The sequence below is a fragment of the Phocoena phocoena genome, chromosome 10 (assembly GCF_963924675.1).
Source record: "Phocoena phocoena chromosome 10, mPhoPho1.1, whole genome shotgun sequence".
Classification (NCBI taxonomy): Eukaryota; Metazoa; Chordata; class Mammalia; order Artiodactyla; family Phocoenidae; genus Phocoena; species Phocoena phocoena.
Window position 1 is genome coordinate 2,365,997 of NC_089228.1, and position 24,250 is coordinate 2,390,246.

At 57.5% G+C, this 24,250-nt stretch overlaps 1 protein-coding gene across 3 annotated transcripts in view; it reads right to left on the reverse strand.

The window, feature by feature from the left end:
• Nucleotides 1-24,250, reverse strand: part of IQSEC1 (IQ motif and Sec7 domain ArfGEF 1) — a 327,675-nt gene that overhangs the window by 56,971 nt on the left and 246,454 nt on the right. For 2 of the 3 annotated variants that reach the window (XM_065885746.1, XM_065885745.1), the window contains exon 1: nucleotides 8,609-8,673. The exons of the other annotated variant lie outside the window; for it this stretch is intronic. In XM_065885746.1, the coding sequence (XP_065741818.1) occupies nucleotides 8,609-8,673 (65 nt within the window). Of the gene's footprint in view, nucleotides 1-8,608; nucleotides 8,674-24,250 lie in introns of those variants that run through there. 3 annotated transcript variants of the gene reach the window in all.

Here is a 24,250-nt window from a genome sequence, read left to right on the forward strand (position 1 = left end):
TGGGGCAGTGCCCATGCCCGCTCCCACGGGGCCCTGCCCACCCCTCCCCTTGTGTTCCAGGCTGTGGCACTGTCCATGCCCTTCCCGGGGCACTGGGCGCCCATGACGGAGGGGGCACAGCCCATAAGAGGCCCCCGGACGCCCTGCCCGATAGTGAGCTGACCCTGGGACGGGCACACACGTTGTGCGTCTGTGTCCTCGGGGCCAGCACATCCTAGGATGAGTGAAGGAAGGAAGGAACTGACAGTGACAAGAATCACTGCACAGCAGCAGGTGACAGCCACGCCCCCAGCGTGCTGAGCATCTCACAGGGAACTGACCATCCAACAACTTTTTCCTTAATAGATGTTTGCTCTTTAGAGTAGTTTTAGGTTCTCAGCAAAACGAAGCGTTGAGTACAGGGTTCCCATTCAGCCGCCCCGACACGTGCACAGTCGAACCCCAACAACACCTCCACCAGAGCGGCACCTCTGTCACAGCCGGGAACGCGTGGACACCGCGCCGTCACCCAGGGGCCGCAGGTCACTGAGGGCTCACGCTCGGAGCTAAAGGTAGAGGCAAGTGCTCTATCACCTACCCATTTAGTCGACAGAGAAACTGAGACACAGAGGTAATGTAACTGAGTGAGTGGGGGAGGGGAGAAGGGGGGAGGCCGACCAAGGCACCGGGCCGCCGGCCGATGGGCCACCGTGTTTCGCACCCGCACCTCTGCAATCTCTTCCTCGGCAGGGGGAGCCCACCCCCCTTGCCTGCCCCCCGACCCCCTCCTGCCTCTCAGGACCTGGACGTGCAGCATCGCCGACAGGCCCCCACCCACACGCGGCAGCCGGAGCCGGAACAGCAAGGGCCTGGGGAAGGATGCTGCCCCTCAACCTCCTGTAACAGCGGCACACGGCTCTCCCCTGTCTGGCACCTGGCAAGCAGGAGCTGCGCGACCTCGGGCAAGTGACTAGGCCTCTCTGTGCCTCAGTTTCTTAGCCATAAGATGGGGGTGCTGTCCAGCTCACAGGGCTGCCGTGAGGGCCACATGGTAACGCACCCAAGTCCTCACCTGGGGCCTGAGAATCAGGACGTGCTGGGGGCTGCGTCCCACGGCGCCACGGGGACCGGGTGGCTGGAAGGCGGTGGGTGGGTGGCAGTGGAAAGAGACGTTAAGGGGAGGCCTTTGCTCAGAACCGGGCGTCAGACCATGTGGCCCAAGACCAGCCCCCACCTGAGCAGAGTGCGGGGTGCGCTGACTGGCTGGGCACCGGTTCAGAGCAGGAGTGGGGCGGGACTCGGGCATGCTGTGGCTTTTTAACTGAATCTGGCTGCGGGCCCGCTGTGTGCCCAGCACTGTGTCAGACGCCGGGGCGGTGACAGTGATGTGTTAACGTGTTCCTAAGGACCAGACCAACTCGTATTTCCTGAGCACCCACCGTGTGCCAGGCTGAGACACAATGCGGGGCGCTGAGGGGGGGTGGGTGTCAGGATGACTCCAGCCTTCTATCCGGAGCCCTAGCCAGGGTCGGGCGGGGAGATCTGGGGAGGGGAGGCCGTAAGGAGCCGGGGTAGAAGCCGCAGGACACAGAGGAGGGACGAGGGCCTGGTAGAGGCCCGGGTGGGAGAGGGGCTGGCCAGGAGGGCTTGGAAGGAGCTGCAGTGGTACATGTGGATGTCTCTTAAGCCAGAGGAAAGAGCACTTGGGGGCCACGTGTCAGGCCATCCAGAGGCCAGGCAAGATGAGAGGCCACTGTGTGGGGGGACAGGGGCGCAGAGGCCACTGCTACCCCACCACCGGGCGAGGGCAGCCCCGGGGCAGCAGGCAGGGCCCCGTGGGGACACTGGGCAGGGAGCCCAGTCCTGCCTGGGGGCCTGCGGGGTGAAGGCCAGTGCCTTGGGCATCCCACCCGACGACCTGACGGAGGGGCCTTGCAGGCCTGGCCTCCCCCGGGGGCTGGCGCCACTCGGGTCTCAAGGCCGGGAAACCGGGCCAGGCTCTGGGTTCCCAGGCTGGGCCACCACAGCCAAGGGCCATTGGAGGAACGCGGATGTGCCCCAGGGACCCACCCCAGCCACACGACATCTCCACTGCCAGACGTGAGGCTGACCGCACGACAGGTCCTTGATTTAAAATCAACAAAATGTCTGGGATTTGCCTCAGAGTAATCCAGAGGCAAGGAAGTAAAACTGCCCATGGGAGCCATTCTGCCATTCTCTCTACTTTGGATATGTTTGGAGTTTTCCGTAAGAACGAGTTTAAAATCATGCCAAGAATCTGCTGTCCACATCAAGGCCTAGCATCTTCCTGGGCCATTCTGCCATTTTTACTGCATGGGGGAAAAAGCCCAGACCCTGCACATTTGATTTATGGCTTTGAGAAAGTCAAGGCCGGAGGGAACAGAGAAGCCGCATCTGCGGGGCCGCACCTCGCCCTTCTCGCGGCAGAGGAAAGAGCCGTTTCCCAATCACTTCCTCTCCGGCCCCAGCACGGCACTGAGCTACCCTGGGGCCTGTCCAGGGTCTACACGGGGAAATAAGACCGATTCTTAAGAACCCGGGAGCAGCCAGCAATTCCTGAACAACTGCCACCAGCCCCTCCGCGGGGGAGCCGTCCTGTCACTGTCAGGGGACCTGGAGAGCCCTTCTCACGCCGTGTGGCCTCCCGGGTGACCTCACGGGCCAGCAAACATGTTTATGAGATGCCAGGTCACTAGCCAGAGCTGCAAGGGCGCTGCACCCACTGCGACGTGGACTCTGTGCTCTCCACACGTGGCTGCTGGGAGAACCCAGTGCTGCTGTTTGGCCTGGGGTAGGGGGGGTCCCACACATTCCTGTCTGCCCCCCGCCCCTTCCTGCCTCTGCCTCATCCTCCATTCTTGAAAGCCCAAGCCCTCGCCACAATAAGGTCAGGGAGGGGGAAAGACATACTTCAACCTGAAGGCCAAATCTACATTGTACAAAACTTGAATATGTTATTTTCATTTTCTCGCCTCAGTTTCCTTGTCCGTAAAATGGGAATAATACTTCACAAGGCTCTTGGGAGGTTCAAATAGGATAAGTGTGTGTAAGATTCAAAGGCCACCCGAATGTCAGATATTACCATTTTTATTCTGTGGCCCATTCCAGTCTGGATCAGACCTGTGCCAACTCCAGACCCACCAAACCCAGCCAAGCCCTTCCCCTTCCTTGCAGGTGCCCAGCTGCACGTTTCCCAGTCCCTGGGCAAAACACTCCACTGTCCATCCCCCGTGGGAGGTTTCAATCCTCAGCTGTAAGCAGAGGCTAGGAGCACACACACAAGCCCACGGGGCGTGTCGCCCTTCACCAAGGCTGCGATCTGGGTCCTCCAGTCACCGCCGCCGTGCACCACGAGCAGCCTTGGCCCTGCTTGCAGTCAAAAAGAGGGGCCACCCACTCCTGTCGAGGAACAGCGCCGTGGAACCCCTCAACTCTGAAAGAGTGAGAAGCTACCGTCTACCAGGTGTTTACATTACACGTTTAAGCACTTTACGTGGATCAACTCGTGTAATGAGCTCTTACCATCACTCACCTTTTGCAAATGGGGAAACCAAGGCACAGAAAGTCTAAAGAACATTCCCAGGATCACAGGGCAGGGTCACAGGCTACAGTATCTGCCCCCCAACCGCTGGACCAAACATCCTCCCTCAGCAAATGACCACAGGGGTCCCGCGGTCTTCATAGAGGTGGAAACCGAGGCCCAGAAAGGGGACGTGACATGATGCCTGACGCCAGGGCTCCCAAGGACGCCTCCTCTCTCTGGAATAATCAGGATAATAATCAGGATAAATAATACTGACAATGACCACAACTGATACTTACTGAGCTCTTTCTATAACACAGGAAGGCACCGTGTTTCACTCAGACGACTGCATCCAGTTCTCACACCACCGAGCCTCCCAGCCAGAGACAGAAAAGCAAACACCGTTTGCTTCCATCTTCCATCTTCAGGCATCGGGAAGAAAGCGCACACAGTGGCAGACAGACACGGACCCTGCCCGGACCACAGCCGTTTCAGGAAACCCAGACGAGGAGGCTGCCTCCCAGCTGGGACTCTTTCAAATTTTCCAGTTTTTTTAATGGTCCTTCTCTCCTCCCATGGGATGGAATTCAACATCCCACATGCATGTGTGTCCCCTCATGACGTCAAAGGCCATGCCCTTGGGCTTCCTCACCATGCACAGGCCAGCTACGTTCGCACGGGTCCCTCAGCAAGGCAGGGGAAGTTGGCTATTGTCCCTGAGACCCCGTGCCACACTGAGACTGGCCTGGGAGTAAGCGTGCTACCCTCCAAATGCGTCAAGTACTTGGGACCAAGGGCATCCTCCAGCATCCTGCTGGAGTGTCTGGGGAAGTGGCTCTGGGGTCTGTCAAGACATTAGGAGAATGGAGAGAGATGTCGTCAACCTGCCTATAGCTGGCACGTTTGGGGACACTCTGGGAATCCTCACAGCAGGGGATACTAGACTCCTGTTCTGTGGTTTGGGAAAGATGCAAAAGGTTCTACTTGCGATGTGACATATTTTGCTGAAGATTATTTAGTCCGAGAGGGAGCAGAGCCTGGCTGTGAGGAGTGCAGACCTCAGAGCCAGGCAGACGGAGTTCAAAGCTCAGCTCTCGGGATTACTGGCTGGTGACCCTGGGCAAGGCATGTAACCTTCCCCCAACTGAAAAATGGGCCCAGCAGAAGCTCTTTCTCATAAACTGCTTTGAGAACTAAGTACTTCGTACACAGTTCACCAAATGGCAACCGCTGCTATCGTTATTATTATACCAACCTTTGAACAAAAAGGAAAAAACAATGTCGTCATAGTTTCCCCATCTATACAAAGAGGGAGGGGACTCTGGCCACGGTTCTACACCTGGGCCTTAAGTTCACATGAGACTGTCTTCGTGTTAGGAAACTGCAAACCAAGGAAATGAAATGGAAAGAACGGTCCTTTCCATCAAGGAGCAGAGAAGCTACAGCCATGTACGAACAAGGCATTAAAAGCTATTAAAGTCAGAGCAACTAGGACCAGGCCCAGCGCCCCATGCAGACTCCAGAAACCAGCAAGAAGGAAAGCCCTGAGGATACGTAATGATGGGCCGAGGGCTGCCGTTCCTTGTTGGGCATGTACCAGGGGTCCTCAGTCACCAGGCAAAGCTGCACAGGCCCCACTTCACAGATGAGAAAATCCAGGCTCAGACAGGGGAGGCAATATATCTGAAGCCACGCAGCTGGGAAGAGTCAGGGTTCTGTGCAACCCCGAGGTCCAGGCCCCGGGGCTCACGGCTTCACACGAGTAGTCTGGTTCCCCTACGTCGAGCCCAGGGCCTGGCAGAGCAGGTGCTTGGTGACTGTTTGGTAAGTGAATAAAGGAACACAGGAAGTGTGACGTGGCTGCCCCTGGGGCTGCACACGCCTCTCCAGAGAACACAGTGCCCTCCGGGCCGGAGAGCGTGTACATCCACGGGTGCACTGCTCGCCGTGATGGCCGAGCACAAAGCACAGCCGGGGTCTCGGGGGCACACGCCCAACCCAAGTGCAGGCCCAGCAGGCAGACGAGCAGCAGTTACCACGCCACGTCCTCCACCACGACTGCCACCACTTTCCCCTCAGTAGCCACTCACGCTGCAGGAACAGCCAGATTCTCTAAGGCCACACCGACGACTTCTTCAAGAGCTGTAATGGCCTTTAAACTCGTCACGATTTGCTTTTTGAGAACAAATGATAAATCACACTCAACAGTCTCTGCGCACCCTCCCCCCGCCCCCCAGGAACACACAGTTCCAGGGCACCCGGGCTATCTCCACAGGACTCTCTCCTGGCTGGGTCCAAACCCATCAGCCCTGTGCCGTCGCCTTGCCTCCGTGCTTACTGGGCGGATATTCCACGCGTCATCATAATGCAGAGGAAATTTACAAAAGAGGAAGGAAGAAAATCCAATGGGTCCCTGGTGGTGGGAAGCACCTAGAGCTGACCTGGGCCAACTGTGCGTCTGACCGAGGACGGGGCAGCCAGCGCAGCGAGGGCTTTTAGCCGCCCGCTGGGAGGGCCTCGGGCCCCTCCATGAGCCAGCAGCACCACTCCCTGTCACAGATGGGGAAACAGAGGTTCGCAGGGTGTGGAAACTTGCATAAACTCACAGAGCTGAGCTGGGGTTTGGAATAACGGCTGTCTGCCTCCCCAAGTCCTTCTTCCCTGACGCCCTGAGCCGCCCTGGACCCACGGATTCTCCCAGCAAACCACGATGGCACATTCCAGAGCCCAGCCAGATAACACCCGCACACGCATATACTGAGCGCCTGGAGCCCTGTCCATACTCTTCCAGAAGGACCTATTTGTCCAGTCATCACGCTGTTTGACTGTGCAGCCGGCAGTCCCGTCCGTGTTTCGGAACCAAAGCTGTGCAAATATTAGCACAACCAGCTCAGAGTCCGACTTCCTTGAGCGAAAGCCCAAGGATGGCGGCAGGGCTGGCAGGGACCCTCCGCAGGCCTCCATCAGATCGTGTGGGTTCTACTCTGGGCTCGCCTTATAATGCTCTGGTCGTGCCCCTGGATTCCCTGCCTCTCTGTGCCCATGTGGAAAGGTAGGGTGGGAGAGGCTCGAAGAGCAGAGCACCCAGGACAGGTGCCAGGCATGCTGTTGGCCGGGGGGCGCGGCCGTGCCGGAACAGGTTGCCTTGGACCTGTTACACGCTGGGGGTGTCCCGAGGCCTCTGGAGCCTGCTGGGTCCTCTCTGTGTTCAGAGACGGGGAGATGGCCCTCCCGGAAGGACTCTGGGCTGGGGGCAAGCTGGCCAGCCCAAGGAGCACCCTGCTAAGCCACCACAGGCCAGGGCTGCGCTGATCCTCTCCCGCCCTCCCCCAGGCACTCCGCAGCAAATGGGCCCCACCTGCTCGGAGGCCCGAGGGTGAGCTGCGGGCTGGGCCTGAGTAGGGCTTAATCTCCAGGGCACCTGGCCCGGCAGAGACCAAGGAGGAGCAGCTGCTCATCACCAGCTCTGACCACAAAAGGGCCCAAGCAGGCTTCTCTATATCTAGAAGATTTAGACTGGCTACACGGAGGGACTTCCAATGAGAAGAGATGCAGGACGTAGCAACATGCAGAAGAGGTGGCCACGGACATCCCAACGGGAAGGGTGGCACTGGACAAGTCCTAACGGACGGAGAGACTCCTCAGGCTCTCTCTGCTGGCGATGGAGGAGGCCCAGCCAGCAGAGCATGCCGACTACTGTGTCCCCGCCAGCCTGTGGCCCCAGGAGTACAAAGACTCTGAGTTTTGCTCACTGCTGTGTTCCCAGTGCCTAGAGCAGGGACTGTATACAGCAGGCACTCACACCACAGAGCCTTGGTGCGGACAACAGAAGGCTGAAACTCAGTTTGCTCCCCTGCAACATGGGGATGCGGTACCGCAAGGACAAGAATGCAAAGGAATACCGGGTGGACAGCTGCGCACGGCAGGGGCACCGGCACGTGTGGGATGCGAATATCGTGACCCCACCCCCACCCCCACACCACTCTCGGACTGATGCCATTGACTCCAGACAGCTGGTCCTGCAGCTGCAGCCTGCCTGGCCTCCGCCCCAGACGCAAGTAGCCATGGTCCCTGGGAACCACACCCCACAACCCCACGTGGAGCCTCAGTCCCAGGGCCCCGGCCCCTGAGGTGAGGTTGGGGGGCGCGGAGAGGAACATACATGCGTTCTCAGCGCAGCTGCCAGACACACACTGCAGAATTTCTGAACTCAGAGATCGAACGGCTGAAGGTGGGCTCCCGCCGCAAGGGGCCCGACACAAGCCAAGACAGTTTGTCAACAAATCCCCTCCGCCCCACAGCCCTGCTCCTCCGGGGGGCCTGCAGACAGCTCAGGGGGCAGCTGTGCTGGCGGGAAGAGCGAGGAAATCGATATTCCCAGCACATACACACTCTCTCCCTCTCTCTCCATAAACACAGGCCCTTGGACGCTCAGCCAGCCACCCGCAGGCCCCGAAGAAGAAGAGGGATGATCTCTAGGGCACACACTCATGCCCGCCAGACTCCATCCCGGGCCGCACCAGACACACGACAACAGACGCCCCCAACCCGACCAGCGGCCCCCTCGCAGCCCTGCTCAGACACAGCAGCAGCCACACAGAACTCGACCTTCCTGCCCCAGGTGCCCCGCTGCACTCCCAGGCGTCCCCGCCAGAGCACACCCGGGCACCTGCGCACAGCCCCGCACACTCTCCCCGGGGGCCTCCCGACAGAGCGGACACAGGCCCAGGGTCCAGCATCAACAGGCCTGACACCTCCGCCGGCCTGCCACCAGACACAGCACAGACGCCCGCTGACCACGCTCCCTCCCACAAACTCCCGGCCCCCTGCGGGCCGCCTGCGCCGGATACCAACTCCCAGTGGTCTCCCCACGAGACTCGCCCACACGGGCTCCCATCCGACAGTCGCTGACGAGCGCGAATGCACACCCTCCCCCGTTCTCGGGCCGCTCCTGGCCCGCACGCACACTAACGGGGAGCGCTGCCCCCGGAGCCCCCCAACCCCTCGCTCACACTCACTTGGACCCGCGTTGCACGACCGCACAAGCCCACCCCGCTCAGCCGGCCGCCCCGTCCCGGCCCTTACCCGCTGTCAAGCTCCAGCTCCAGCAGGGACTGCGTCCGCTCCGAGTTGCAGTGCAGGCACCACATGGCGGCCGCGGAGGGAGCTGGCGGGGCCGGGCGCCCGGGACCCAGGCCGGGCCAGCGGCGGCCGGACCCGGGCCGACACCCGACCGCCCGCGCCCTGCCCGCCCGCCACGCGACCACCTCGGGTCGCCCGGCCCAGCGCCCGCAGATCCCCGCCGCTCCCGACCCCAAGTCCGAGCCCCAGGCCAGCCGAGTCCGCCCCGCCGCCGCCCGCCGCCCGCCTGGCGCAGCGCAAGGCCCGCCTAGAGGAATGTGGCCCCGGCGGGGGCGGGGCCGGGGCCGTGGGCGCGGGCGCGGGAGGAAGGCGCGAGGGGCGGGACCGCGGGCGGAGGGGCGAAGGGCGGGGCCGTGGGCGGGGCCGTGCCGCGGGCGGGAGGGAGCGAGGGGCGGGGCCGCGAGCTGGAGCGGGATTCTCCCAAGGCGGCATCGTACCCTGTCCCAGACATAGGCCTTCTCCTGGGAGGACTGCGCCCTCCCTCCAAGACGGAGCCCCCAGTAGCCATATGTCCCTCCCAAGCGTGTAAGCACAACAAATACAAAACCCCAAGCCAGCCAACTGCAGCCTACTCTGCCACCGGCGCCAAGCTCTGCCACTCCTGACTTTGGCCTCAGTTTACAAAACGGGGCTTTTGCTTTCCCAGACAGGGCGGGTCCGGGCTCTGACACCCCTGCCCTGGAGATAGGGGAGTGGGTCCCAGCCTGAGGCTGGGGATACCCTTTAGGGGACTTTCTGGGGAGGATCTGATGGAAGCAGCTTCTTTCTCCCTAAGCCCACCCAACCCTTTGCCCTCCCCTCACCCAGAGACAACTTCCAAACCCCCACGGCAAGCTTAAAGTAAAACTAATTAGCATTTTAGAGCTTTTTACTGACATTTGGTCCTCAAGACAACCTTGTGATGCAGGTGGAGTTATTACTGACCCCACTTTCCAGAAGAGGAAACTGAGGCTCAGTTTACCGGGGTTAACTCTGAGAGAGAGGCTCCCAGGCTGCACAGCTCTCCCTCCTAGAAGCAATCACGCCTCGCTGTTCTCAGTTTGCACATTTTTTGTATCGTCTGTCCTCCGGCTCCTTGAAGGCAGGCACAGTGCCCAGCACCCACACTTGTGGAATGCCCAAATGTAGTTGGGAGACCTCAAGCAGAAAGACACGATCAAAACCCCACCTGTCCCGGGCCGCCCCACCCGCAGGTACATCTCCTGGAGGGCCAGGCAGCTGGCAGGTCTGCAGGGGTCAGGAAGCTGTGGGAAGCCACGCATGCAGGGGCATCTGGCTTGTGCCCTTCTGACTCTTTCATTTGGAGGGGGTGATGCGACGGGCCCGTTGAGGAGCATTATTCCCAGATGGGGAACTGGGGCGGGTGGAGAACAGTGGAGGGAGAGGGCTGGGCTGGCCCTGCTTACTGCCGGGAAAGGGCAAGCCCTAGAGCCAGTTTAGTGCTCCAGGGTTCCCAGGCGGGAGGCTGAGCAGGAATCCACAGCCCATCTCCACATGCCTCCTCTTCCTTTCTGATGTTTTCTTTGCTACATTAGAAATAAATGAAGACCTGCGAAGGAAGTCCCGTGCGCCACCTGAGCGGGCAGGGGTCCCCAAGTGGGTCTCGGAGACGGCGGAGGCCTTCTGGTGTTGTTTGACCCCGTGACCGCCGGGGCCTCGACCTGCGAGGTTGGAAAAATTACAGGGTGCACAGGCGGCCTCGGCTCTACAAACAACCAGCTGGGTGTTTAAAGCCCTAAGTAAAGGCGAAATCAGACGCGTGGGAGCGTTTTTCTTTTAAACAATAAAGGTCATCATTCGGAAAAAAAGAAAATAAAAATAAATGAAGACACAGGATGAGAGAAAATATTTTCAAATTATGCATCAAATAAGGATCTAGTGTCCATACTAGATAAAGGACTCTTACAACTCAATAATAAAATGGCAAATAACCCAATTAAAAAATGGGCAAAGGACCTGAGCAGACATTTCTCCAGAAAAGATATATGAATGGCCAATAAGCACGTGAAAATTTGCTCAACGTCACTAGTCATTAGGGAAACGTGAATCAAAGCCTCAGTGAGGTGTCACCTCACGGCTACTAGGATGGCTGGAATCAAGATGGACAAAAGCCCCTCCACATAGGGTTCTGGAAGGAGAAGACCTTCACATGCTGCATGCTGGCTGGGGGTGGGGAGATGGGAGGGGATATAGTTGATAGGGTTGAAACAGTCCAGTTGGGGAGGGGGGTGGAGAAGTCCCACCCCCACTTGAACTGCCCTCTAAAAATAGGCTGTAATAAATGGAGCCAAGAGCGTCGCCCCTCAGCTGCCGGAGCGCTCCAGACACGGGCTCTGACCGCCTCACGACCCGGATTCTCCAAGAATTCCAGGCACTTCTCCAGGCAGGCCCAGGGCCTCACCGCCCGCCAGGATAGTCTTGGCGACATAGTTCCGGCTGGGATTTAGAAAAAGGGCGTTGAGTCTCCCTGTAAGCATTTGGACTACCAGAGGATGGAGTCCCTGGAAACCAAATGCCTCTTCATTCTCTCCTTTTATCTTCCTGCAGAGTGTGACTTCTGCTTCTGGCTCTCAGTTAATTTCCTCGCAGATTAATAATTTAAGGACTCGTGAGGCAAGTGAGAAAGCCAAGCCTGGAGAGGTAGAGAAAGCCAACTTTTCTGCTGAGCAGAAATGACTAGACTGGGCAGAAGCCTTACACGTGCCATTTGGGCAAAGTGCTTAGGCTTCTGAGCCGTAGTTTCCTTAGCTGTAAAGCAAGGCTCATCAGCCGCCTCTCCGCTGGCTAATCCACCGTGCCCTTTCCTTTAATTTAGCAAACATGCATCAGCGCATATTCCAGGCTGCTGTTGTGAGGCACAGTGGGGAGACATTGCCGTGACAAGTGTCCCCGGGGATGATGTTATGACAGTCTGGAGGAAGTCGCCCGTACCTCTGCCCCATAAGAGGCTCCAGAGATGAAGGGACATTTAGGCTGGGCCTTGAGAGATGAATAGGAGCCCACCTAAAAGGCTGGAAGATGCGAGAAGTGCATGAAAATGTTTACTTTCACTGTATCGTCCTGGGTTTCAGTCCTAACCTACTTGCCTTGGCCCATTTCACACGCCCCCAACCTGACTCCATCCCCATCTCCTGGGCCTCTGACAGCCTCCCGCCTTCCACTGCCTCCTTGCTCTCCTCTGACCAGACATGTGGCACGCATGCCCCCAAAGGCCAACCTTTGCAGTCCGTCTCCCAGAGGCCTCCTCCTGTGAGGCCTGGTCTGGCTCCTCTTTCCAGCCCTTGCCGAACCTCAAGCAACACTCCCCACTGTGCTGGCTGGTAGCCAGGACTTGGGTTTCAGCTTTCAATGTGACTTTACCCAGAAAGCCACCCTGACTGGCCCCCAATCCAAGTCAGAAACTCCCTTTAATGCTCCCCGGTTCCTTGCCAGGGGCAGAGGAACTGTGCTGTCCTTGCCAGGCAGGGCTGGCCTGCGTCCTTCTCTGCAGCATCCCCTGTGCCCACTATAGGGCTGGGACACCAAGGTGCCCAGGCAAATCAATCAAATGCCAACTAAGGCCTGGGGGCAAGTCCAGCTCCCTGCATGCTCTTTTAAATAAAGTTTTATTGGAACAAAGTCACACTCATTCCGTTATGTATTGTCTACGGATACTTTTGTGCCACAACAAAGTTGGAGAGAGACTAGGGCTCGCGAGCCTGAAATATTTCTGTCTAGTTCTCCACAGAAAAGGCTTGTCAGCCTGACATAATGAAGCTCCCCTGAGAGAGTTTTGCATTAGCTCCACGTGAATTCTCTGGCTGTTCAGCCACCCCCCAGTTCCCTGCATCAGGGCTGTGGACGAGATCTGGGAAAGAGAGTCCACGTGCCATGGGGGAAGATGGTGATCGAAACGATAGGGCCAGGCCAGGCAACCTTCAGACAGATGGCCACAAGATGGGACCATCCACTGTTCGGAACACATACTTACAGAGAGAGCTACCTGCCCAGGTGCACAAAGACGCAGGTCCAAGGGTATTAGTTGTTTGTAACAGCAGAACGCGGAGAAGGACACAGACAACATCTGTCAATTGGTTACGTAAACTGTGGTACAGAGGAGCCCTACGTTAAAAGAACGGCAGCAGCGCTGTACACGCTTGTAGCAAACGGTCTGAGACACAACGTCTTGACAAAAAGTGCAGACGAGTGTGACATGTACAGACAATAAAACATACAGAACACTAGTATGCTTGCGTAGCACAATACGCTCATAGACTGTTTCTTAAAGGAGACCCAAGAAACGGGTACGGTGGCTACCTCTGGGAAGGGAAACGGGGGTTCCAGAGATTCCTGGGGACACGGCTCTGCCCTCTAAGCTTGGGACACAGGGTGGGAAGGAGGAAGGAGCACTTTAGAATTACAGTGTTTGCAAAATTTTAAATAATTTTTTTAAAAGTCAGGGAAACGAAGAAATCCATGATAGACGTAACAATCCAAGGGACTACAGGTCTTCTAGCATCTTCTAGGAGACTCTGAAGCCCACCAGAGCCAGTCCGCAGAGGCCCCAAAGGCCAGACTGTACTGAAGCCGCCTCTTGGGCCACTCTGTGAGAGGTCGTGTCCTATGACAGCCATAAAAACAGGTTATGGTCAAGCCCACCCGAGCTTCTCTCCTAGTGTCTGTTGATCGCTAGTAAGTTACTCTTTGCATCACTGAAAGGATCCTCCCCATGTCACAGCCACAGCTCTGTGACCCTCCCTCCAGCCCAATCCTTCACTCCACAGACAGGGAAACTGAGGCCCAGAGAGACGAAGGGATGAGCGCAGGCGTGTGGCCAGGTCCTAGAAACAGTGACCCTGACCCAAGCGTCCTACCTGCCAGGCCACAAGCCCCCGCTGCTGGGATGGCATGGCAGGGATGGGGACTGTCCAGCATACAGCCTGCGTGTGGGTGAGTTGTGGGTTCCGTATGGAATGGAACTTATTTATCTGAGTGTCGGATGCCATGAAAAACCACAGACACTGCACAGAACAGAGAACTCTGTAGCGTGATCTCTCTGGGAGCCCAGTCAGCCCCCCAGAGGAGAAATTTCCCAGGTAAATAAAGCTGCTCTTATTAAGTGCCAAGTTATTTTTAAAATTTCAACCAGTTTTCATAGAAACCTCTGCAAATCACGGACTCCCCTAATCTTACTAAACAAAAGTAAACGAAATGACCCTGGGATAACTTATCTTGGGAGCCTGCGGTCACCCGGAGGTAGTGTAGGGTTGTTTACCGTGAACCAGACTATTTACCTGCTCAGGTACTACCTTGGTGACATCTAGCCCCTGACTCTTCCCAGCCCCATTCCCAGCTACCATCCCTCCCATACGGTGACTCCCAGAATGCACCAAGCACTTTCCTGCCCCAGTGCCTTTGCTTATGCTGTTCCCACTTCCTGGGTTGCCCTCTTCATCTGCTTGGCAACCTCTGACTCAACCTTCAAGGCCCAGCCCAAATGCCACCTTCTCTTGGAAGCCTCCCCTAGTGCCCCCACCCCCCTGGGCTAAGCGAGAACCCCTCACCCAGACTGTGGGCACCTTGAGGGCAGGGACGATGGCACTCCATCACTCTCCCAGTGGTGGGGCTCAGGTGCGACTGCTGCTTCACATAACCGGCCGGGTTCCAGACACCTGTCCTGGCACCAGGGGAAATGGGTCCCAACCACAAAAAACTCACTGGTACTTGGGTTGGCCAAGACCTGACCCACACTGGTGAGATGAAAGCGGCCTTAACGTTAGTGTACCCTAGAAGTTGAGAGCCGGAAGGAGTCACCCAGTGACCCAGTGCAGCCCGCTCTTATTCAGATGAGGAAGCTGAGTCCTACAGTCCCCAAGTCAGTCTGGGGCACAGCCAAGAACAGGGCATCCTTTCCTCAGCTCCTTCTCACTGCTCTGGCAAAGGAAGCCACAGAGGTAGGGAACCACTGTGGTTGGCGGTGTACGGAGCTCTTTTCTCGTGGTCTTTAAACGAACACTAAAAATTCGATGCAGTTGTTATTAATGCCAACAGTTGACAAATGGGTGAACAGTCCTGCAAGGGCCTGGGAAAGCTCCTCCAGGAGGGTTACAATAATGGAACCACATGGTTGGGACACAGGGTCAGATGCAAGAAGAAAGAAAACCCCACATGGGATGGGGTGGCTCTGTGGAGCTCTGACAAACCTAGCACGACGATCCTCAGTGACTGACAAAGTCAACAGAACGGCCAAGAATGATCACCTCCTCTGAGAAGACCTCCTAGCTTGGATCCCCAGAGCACTTGTCACTCCTGCAGCACAGCAGATGCTGGTTTGTTATAAAAGTGAAGGAAGATGGGGGTGGCGGCCACAGGTGAGACCGTGCTCACTGCATCCCTCCCCAGTCTGGGCACTCGTGGGGAACACCCCCTCTGCCCTCATCCCTCTGCTGGGCCCAGCCAGGCGAGCGGAACTGCTTGTCCTGAAGCCCCGGGGAAAGGGCCTGCAGAAAACAGACCTGCGTCTTCTAAGTGCGGCCACTTGAGTTGTGACTCTATTCAAGTGGATGGGAAATGGCCATTGGCCGGATTTCTTGCAGGATTCAAGGGGCCTGACAACATCAGGAAGAAATTCAGAAGCAAAAAGCTGAACTGCTTTCACCAGTGATGGTCTCCTCCCTGAGCCCCCTCAGCCCCGAAATTACCCTGTTCATCACACTCCCTGTCAGGGAGCCCTGCCAGCACCAGGACACAATCAGAAGTGCCCCTCACACTCAACCCTCTTTTCCTGGCTGGTGGCACAAGGAAGCCACCGCCAGATCTCAGGGAGGGAGAGGTATGCTTATGCCGAGTCCCTCCCTCGGGGACAGCTCCAAGAAACTGGCTCCAGACTGTTCTAGGACCGCCCCGTGCCCACTCTCTGTGCCTGAGAACAGCCTAAGCCGCCCCCAGGTAAAGCACACCCCCGTTCTCTCCATCGTGTCTAATTCCCTTTAAAGCCCATCTCACCGCCTGTTTATCTGGCTCAATTACTTGTTCCCTTGTTTACTGTCTATCCTCTACCAGAATGAAGCGTCACCACGGTGTCCCCAGCACCCGGAAGGCGCCTGGTCTACAGCACGTGCTCAATAAACAATGAACAAACAAATCACGTAGAACCAGATTCATTCTGCTTCAGGGCCAGCCACGGGGCCAGCCCCCTCCATGCTACCCGCTCACATCCTGGTCCTGTTCAGTCTGAGCCAACGCCCCTCTTCTCATGAAACTGGTTTTCAGAGACACTGCTTCTCATAACCAGGGTGCCCAGTACTTAAGGAACCTGTCAGCTAAAGATTCTCTAAAGAGAGGTAGCCCTGGGGCAAAGCGAATGACCATTCTTGAGGCATTTGGGTTTCTTTCCCAGGAGCTGCGTTTCACCTGCAGGGCCCACCTGCACTAAAAGGGGCAGAGAGGGGGCTGCTAGGCCTTGCCCTGCCATGGACCACCCCACTGGCGGCACTGATTCTTAACTGTCATGCCCACACCGCTACCAAGGGCCAGCCCAGCCGAGCCTCAGTGGCCCTCTGCTTTAATGAATAGAGCGTTCATTTATAACAAGTGCTTGGGACGCCTGTTTTGCAAACGGATGCCACTAAGTGCTCCGAAAACAACAGTTTCTCTTAAGTGGGTTAAACATTCCCCTCTGCAATCGTCTTTATGTTATTGATTTAAACAACCCCTTCTCTGGTCCCGGTGGGAGGAAGACTTCAACCAGCCTGACCCGGCTCCACAGATTTGGAATCAATGGGTGCGGGAGATGTGCAACATCTGATTCACTATTTGAATAAATAGATAACCAGCACATGTGCGTTCCTGAACGTGACCAGCAGCTGCCCCCCAGGCACAGCCTGGGTGTCTCAGAGCATCCGAGACATATCAGATGTGGACCCTGCCCTCGGGAATTTCGGTGGGGCGGGGGCGGGAGGCAACTCACATCGGTCGGTGCCAGCCCTGCTTCCAAACACGTTCACGCAATTCTCTACAAGGTGGGGTCACATCTCAGTTTCTCACAGAGGCCCTGAAGCCCACAGAGGGTAAGTAATTTGTCCAGAGACACACAGCCCATAAATGATGAAGCCGGGAGGAGAACCCAGGAGAACACTGTGTCCTTGCCCCTCCACCAGCAGTTCTCAGAGTGTGGTCCCAGAATAGCAGTAACCGCAGTCCGAGCTGGGAATTCTGAGAAATGTACATTCTCACCCTCCAGGGGATTCTGACATCTGCAGAAGTTTGAGGATCTCGTACTCTGCCAGGGCACTACAGTGGGTGATCAATGCAACCATGGGATCAACCTGGCACAGAAGCAGGAATGACTGTGAGCTGATGGGGTGGCCATCAGGGAGGGCTTCCTGGAGGAGGTGAAGCCTGCATCGGGATTTGTGGCATGAATGGGAGTTCACTGAAGGGCACCCCACGTACAGGGAACAGCATATATGGGAGCGTGAAGTGTGGGGATGGGTGTGCTGTGAGGAATGAGGCCAGAGGATGGGGCTGGGGTTTCATCCTACGGGTGTGTGTCGCTGGGGAGGAAGCCGGCAGAACTGGCCTGGATTTATCCCCACGTGAGTCTTCCCAACAACCACATAAGCACCTGTATACCAATTACTTAATACTATTCTTCGTATCGGGCGCACGTTATATCTGCTCCATCTGTGAAAAGCCAGTCTCGCTGAGCATAAATTGAATTTTCCCATAAAAAGAAATCACCCAAACCAATACACTGTTATAAAATCCTGCTCAGATCTTGTTATCAGAAGAAGGCCTATGCTTGAGGCTTGCTCTGTCTTTCTTTAAAACAGAGATTAGCAAGTATCGAGAATCCACGTTACAGAGGGCAGCCAGAAAACAGAAGAAGGAGGCTGGTTTATGTTCTGGTAGGGAATGAAATACAAGATATATTATAAGTGAAAAGGCTAAATTTAGAATGCTGTATGTGCCTAACAAAAAAGGGAAGAAGAATACACACACACACACACACACACACACACACACACACCCCACGCTGATAGACACGCAAAGTATCTCTGGGTGGTGTTTACCTCTGGGGGGCTGGGGCTGGGAGAGGGCTCACTGTTTGTCTTGTAGCCTTTTATATCTTTCACTGTTTAACCATGTGACACATTACTTCCTATAAAATAAGGAAATAGAATTAAGCTTTTTTAGGAGTGATAAAGAGATATTAGCCCCCACCAACACTCTGGGCTCAGTGTAATCGGAGGGGCTAAAAGAACTCCAGGAGGGGAAGAGCTTTCTCCCGGGTTCGTATGACGGGCTCCGTGTCACCCCATGCAGCATCTACGGCTCACCTGGAATCATTTCACGCCCACCTGTGGCCTGGGTCTTACAGTTCCAGAAACCCAGGAATCTGAGAGTACGCTCTCTGCAGCAAGAAATAACGCCCTGAAGCTCACGAGGACTTCGCAGCACCCTGAGGCTGCGGAGGGCTGTCTGGTGCCACGGGGACTGAAGGCGGGGTTCCAGGGCCCTGGTCCCCTCCGTCCTCTTGGGAACAAAACCTGGCTCTGCCTCACTGTGCACCTCCTGCATTGTGAGTGAGGAGAAAAGGCCCCCGGGGGCACCTCCTGCACGCAGGCGGGTGCCTGCAGCTGGACGGCCGCTATCTCTAGGAATCACTCATCAAGTCCCGTTATTTAGTCCATGAGGAAATTGAGACACAGAGAGGTTAGTGGCTGGAGGCCACTCAGCTGGTCGTGGCAGAGCTGGGATTCCGACCTGGGGGACCATGTGTGAAAAGTCTAGGGCTGGGGGGCTTCCCTTGTGGCGCAGTGGTTGAGAATCTGCCTGCCAATGCAGGGGATACGGGTTTGAGCCCTGGTCCGAGAAGATCCCACATGCCGCGGAGCAACTAAGCCCATGCGCCACAACTACTGAGCCTGTGCTCTAGAGCCTGTGAGCCACAACTACTGAGCCCACGCGCCACAACTACTGAGCCCACGCGCCACAACTACTGAGCCCGCGTGCCACAACTACTGAAGCCCGCGTGCCTAGAGCCCATGCTCCACAACAAGAGAAGCCACGATGAGAAGCCCGTGCACCGCAACGAAGAGTAGCCCCAGCTCGCCACAACTAGAGAAAGCCCACGTGCAGCAGCGAAGACCCAACACAGCCAAAAGTAAATAAATTAAATTAATTAATTAAAAAAAAAGTCTAGGGCTGGGAATAGAATCTGACCCCATGAAATAGTAAAGCTCGAGGCCCACGCTGGGCCCCTCCAGGTTCCTGGAGCACATCCGCCAATGAGCAGCTCTTACACAGCACAATCCACAGACAATTCTGGTCTCTCTGGTAATTTCCATAAATGACTGTAATTTATGTGTTAATAGCACAGATATCAAGGTTTGGAACCCCCTGGAGTGCTAGAAACGTAATTTGTAATTACAAGCACACAACAATTTGTTCCATGTCAGCGATGTGTCCAGTAATTATCACGCTGGTGAAGAGGAACCCATATCGAGTACAGCGGGGTACACGGGGGCCAGGGACAGAGAGCCAGCGCTGGGGGTGCTGGGCTTGGGCCTGCGCGGTTTCCCTCAGGGCCACGTCCTATTCCAGGATCCCTCCTTTCCCTCCCGCAGTGCCCCGTCCTGGGGGCATTTGCACCCGGTGGGCCTCTCACGGGGCTCGGCCCTGCCTGCAGGCACCCAAGCACGGACAAGTAGGCACCCCTTCCAGGGGGCATCCCTAGAGGAAACTGCCCCCTGCCCTCAGGAGGGGCCCTGTGTACGGGCCTGCTTCCTGTCCTTCCTGGGCAGTCTGGGGACAACGCTACCTTCCAGTAAATTCCCTCTTGCTTTGGTCAGCCAGCTTGCTGTAGGCTGCTTGCAATCGCAGCTCCAGCTTCTGCCCTTGGTCTCCCTTAGTGACCACCCATGGTTCCGAGGCAGGGATGGCCGGTTGCACTCCCAGTGGCAGTGGGTGCCCTTCCCTGAGCACCAATTCGGTGCTGGGTGCTCCAAGGCACTCCCATCGGGTAAGCAATCCTTCCACCTACAGAGAGGGTACCTTCCACATCTTACAGAAGGAATAGGACTCAAAAGGACCAAACCACTTGCCCAAGATGCCAGATCACACACCAGCCTCGGGGAGCCGGGATGTGATACCAGCGATGGGCCAGGTGTGAGCGTTCCCACTCTGGGGCTCAGCCTCGGGTGGATAGGGCACGTCTTCACTCAACACACGTCGGCTCCCTGTGCTTCCAGCCCCCATGCCAGTTGCGGGGGCCCCGGTGGAGCAGGGGAGGCACTGCCAGGCCCTGCAGGCCTCCTGGGTGCCCAGCCCTGGCTGGGCCAACATTCCTTGGGCACTCAGTGTGTGCTGACACACGCCCACCCTGGGAGGGGGCACCTCGTTATCTGCATTTCACTGGCTGAGGCTGCAGAGCGGAGATCTGGACCGCAATACTCCCCTGCAGAGGGTGGTTTCACCCAGCTGTCCCCCTGTCAGGCTTGGTGGCAAATTTAGATCGGCTTAAAACGTCAGCTCAGGTCACAACTGATGGATGGTCCTCGGAGGGGATGAAAGACGGGGTGCTGGCAACTGCGGGCTGGAGCCACCGAACCAGCAGTCTGGGTGCCACTTGGGGTGCGGGTGAGGGCAGGGGGAAGCGTGGCCCCGCCCCGGCCTGACAAGAGCTAGACCCAACCCCACCTGACGTGCGCTGGTCCCTGCTGGGCCAGCCCACCGGTCACCTCCGAGGGGCTGGCGCCACCTGTCGCCCTGCTGGAGAACTGCAATCTGGCCTTCCCAGCCCCAAGCCTCCTGGACAGGGAGGTGCCCAGCCACGGGTCAGGTGCCCAGAGGGGCAGCTGAGGCAGCCTCTGGACCCCACGGTAAGCTTCCTCATTCAGATCTCCTCCTTCCGGCACAACCTAAGACACCCTCCACCCTGCCGCCCCCATCCCCATCATACAGCAGGAGGGCAGCTGGACTGCAGGAAGCAGAGCCAGGACTCAAACCCAATTTCACTGACATTTCTATCTAACAAGTCACTGACCTGCTTCGAACGCTGGCTCCTCGCTGCTTAAGAAATAAGCAGCAAACTCCTCACCACGCCCACAGCTCCCATGGATTCAGTCTCTGCCTGCCTCTGCCCTCCGTCTCGGCTCCAGCCTCATACCCGGCAAGTTGGCTCCTGCCCCTGGGCCTTTGCACGTGCTGTTCCCACTGCCGGGTGCATACGTCTCTCTTTTCACCTACTTATCCCTGACTCCACTTTCAAGGAAGCCTTGCCTGACCTCCTTACAGGCCCCACTGAGCAAGTCCTCCCAGCCCCTGGTCCATGCTGTTCGTGGGGGCATTTCCCTCTCCTTCACTGGACACCTCCGTGAGGATAAAAGTCACGTCTGTGGGACTCACCATTTATTGCCAGCCTGGCACACACTGGGTGCTGGAGAAATATATGTGCATGAGATGAGTTCATATGAGTTCCTGTCCCCAAATCAACACGCCTTCACAAATAAAGTGGCCCTGCTCAAGGGGCTGGGCACAGAGGTAAGGGTCCTTCATACTTGAGCTTTGTGGGGAGTATTAACAGATGCTAAAGTGGAGGGTCTCTGCTGAGGAGTCCTGACCAGGAGCAGCTAGAGCTGCAATGTGGATGCATGCACATGGTCTCTGAGCCATGGCCCCGTTCCCTCTGAGGATCCACTGGGCTGGGTTTACCCAAGCTGCTCCCACAGACAGAGGAGAGTGTTTGGAGCTGCCTTTCCCCTGGGTTTACCAGCAGCGTCCTGGAGGGAGATTCTAGAAAACCGAGCAGAGGGAGACCGCGTGAGTGGAGAGCAGACACCTCACCAGGCACCTCTCCTTCACTAGTGAGCATGCAGGGCCTGCGTGTGAATTTGGAAAAAGCGCCGTCTTCTGGTGGACACAGCCTCTCAGGCCTGTGGCTTCTAACAGTGCATTCTTCCTTTGCCAACTGCTCTTCTGCAGTGCACAACCTGAACGTCTGCACACGGGCAGCGCCTGGACCTCTGCCCCACTGGGTAACTGGCCACCCTCCCGACACCAACGGTGGATCCTGCTCTTGCTTCAATGGGGCAGGGAGCCTTTCTGATGAAGCCTCCTAGTCACGCACATAGGGTACGTTGCCACATGTGGCCACCTGCTGCCTTCCTTTCTCAGAGGCTGGGAGAGATAAAGCCCTGCCCCCAGCCCTCTGGGAGCTTTCCCTGGCAGAGATAAGAAGCCGGCAGGTCCAGGAGTCACAAGGCCCACAGAGAACATATCAGTGAGACTTAGCGCTGATCTCGGCTGTTTCCCGGAGAGCACCATCAAAGCTCAAGAGGAAGCAGTGAGAACTCCATCACGCGCTTCTTCCCTGGGCGGGATGGGTGAGGCGTGGCTTGCTGGGTCCTCAAGAAGATAGACCCTTGGTCCACTCACTGGGGCCACCACGCGCCCTGGGTTCCTGCACTGAGTCGGGAGCCCAGAGGAGGCTCAAGGTCACCCGATGGACAGCTGGCAGCGGGCTGGGCCTCAGCCAGGTCCCCAGGCTCCACCCTTGCTCCAGACCCAGATCTGCTGCAGTGGGGAGGAGGGGGAGCCGGTCTCCAACTGGGCCTTCCCTGGGCACAGAGGGACCGTTCTTTGCAGCTCAACAATCCCCCTGTTTGCCCCGTGCCAGGCTGCAGCCTCCCTCAAGTCCTGCTGACGAGGAAGATCTGGTGCCAGCATCCACAAATATGCGTGCCTTCTGCAGGGAAGCAGCCATCAGGCTCTCTAACCGGGTGGGTGGATTTAAAGGCCCAGAGGGAAGTCACAGGATAGGGGCAGAGCAAGTTGCTGGGTGCTCTCTTCAAAATATGGCAGAGGAACAAATATATACATGGGAACATTTCTGACCAGATACCCCCAAAATGCTCATCCTGTTTGCTCTGGGGAGGGGGCGGGGGGCATACATCGTTTGCACTGTATACTCTTATAATGTTGAACATTTTACCACGTGCCTGTATTTCCTAAGCAAGTATTAAACTCATAGGAATAAAGGCGTGCATAAAGGCCAGGAAGAAAAGAAACGCACAGGAGCTCAGAAATTCAGAGGACGCAGTGAACTCAGGTCTTGACCTTCCCTGTAAAAACAAAAGCTAAGTGCCCGAGTGCCTGCTGGGAGTGGACGTGGTTGGAAGCCCTTTCATGCACGGTGGCATTTCAGAGCAGCCTGGAGAGGTGGGGCCTACTATTGTCACCCCACCATGGAACGAACGTGGAGACAGAGCCCAAGTCTTACCTGCTAGCCTAGGCTGAGCTGGGCCCAGAGCCGCCGGCTCTTGTTCCCGCCCTGATGCACGCCCCCCCCAAGCCCCCGCAAGGACCTGGAGTTCTCAAAGAGCCCCAGGGAGCAGCAGCTCTGCGCCAGAGGGACTGTGCCTTTGGGCAGGGGGTGAGCAGAGCCTGCGACTTCCGGGGTCACGTAGGCAGCCTGCTGAGATGCTGGGGACCGTCCTCCCAGCCCGGGCCCCAGCTGGGCCGTAGCCCATCTCCGAGCCTCAGTTTCCTCATCTATTAAATGGGCGAATCTTCCCTCCCTTGCAGGGTTGGAATAAAGATCACCGGAGGGGAGGTTCCCGGCACATAGACGGTGCTCAGCGCACACCCACTTCCTCTCCCTCTTCCCTGCCCCGAAGACTCCAGGAGCACGAAGGTACCGGCCATTGCGGGGGGGAGGCACCAGGATCTGGAAGGCAGACTGGAGGTTGGCAGTGCCACCACCGCCCGCCCCCCCAGTGGGCAGGCCCGACGACGCGGAGTCCCTCGGGAACCGGTGGGCAGATGCGTGTACGTGTGTGTATGAGCCCGGGGGAGTGTGCACAGGGGCCTAAGACTGGCAGGTCCTTGCTCTCGGCCGCCACCCTCCACCTCCTGGCTCTCGGCTTCCCCCGATAGACCCAGATGGAAAGAGCTTGCGGGGGGAGTGAGGGGGGGACATTTCACTTTCCAGACAGAAGTTCCCAGAGCTGGGCAGGGAAGACACAGCCAGGGCCCCCCGGGCCCTCTCTTACCTTGCTCCAGTGCCCCGGCTGCGGGTGTCCTGAGGCAAACAGTGCAGCCTCGCTGGCCTCTGGGGGTCTCCTCCGCAGCCCACAGAGCTGAGCTCCCTCGGCCCTCACGGGGGTCTGTGCAGTGGACGGTGCGGGTCATAAGCCCTGAGCCCCTGCTTAATCCGCCAGAGCCCGAGTCAGCGCCAGCTGGACACGTGACGGGCCCCACAGACCTGTTTGTCAGGAGTGGCAGCTGGTCCAGTGGGGGAGGGCTGGCCGCCCTGCCCTGCCCCCGGGTGCTGTCCCTGCTGGGGCTCCCAGGCCGGAGCCTGCGGTCCTGGGCTCCTGCCTGCCCGGGAAAGGTATGAATATGCGCGGGGTGGGGCGGGCAGGGCAGGTAGGGGAAAGGGACACACATGTCACCAAACGGCGCTGGGCAGGCTGGGAAATGGGGTGTGCGTGCGTGTGCGTGTGCGTGCATGCGTGCGTGTGGGAAATGGGACCCTTAACTCAGGCCCTTTACTAACATCAATTCCTCGTAGATTAAAAATCTAATGCAAAAGGTGAATTC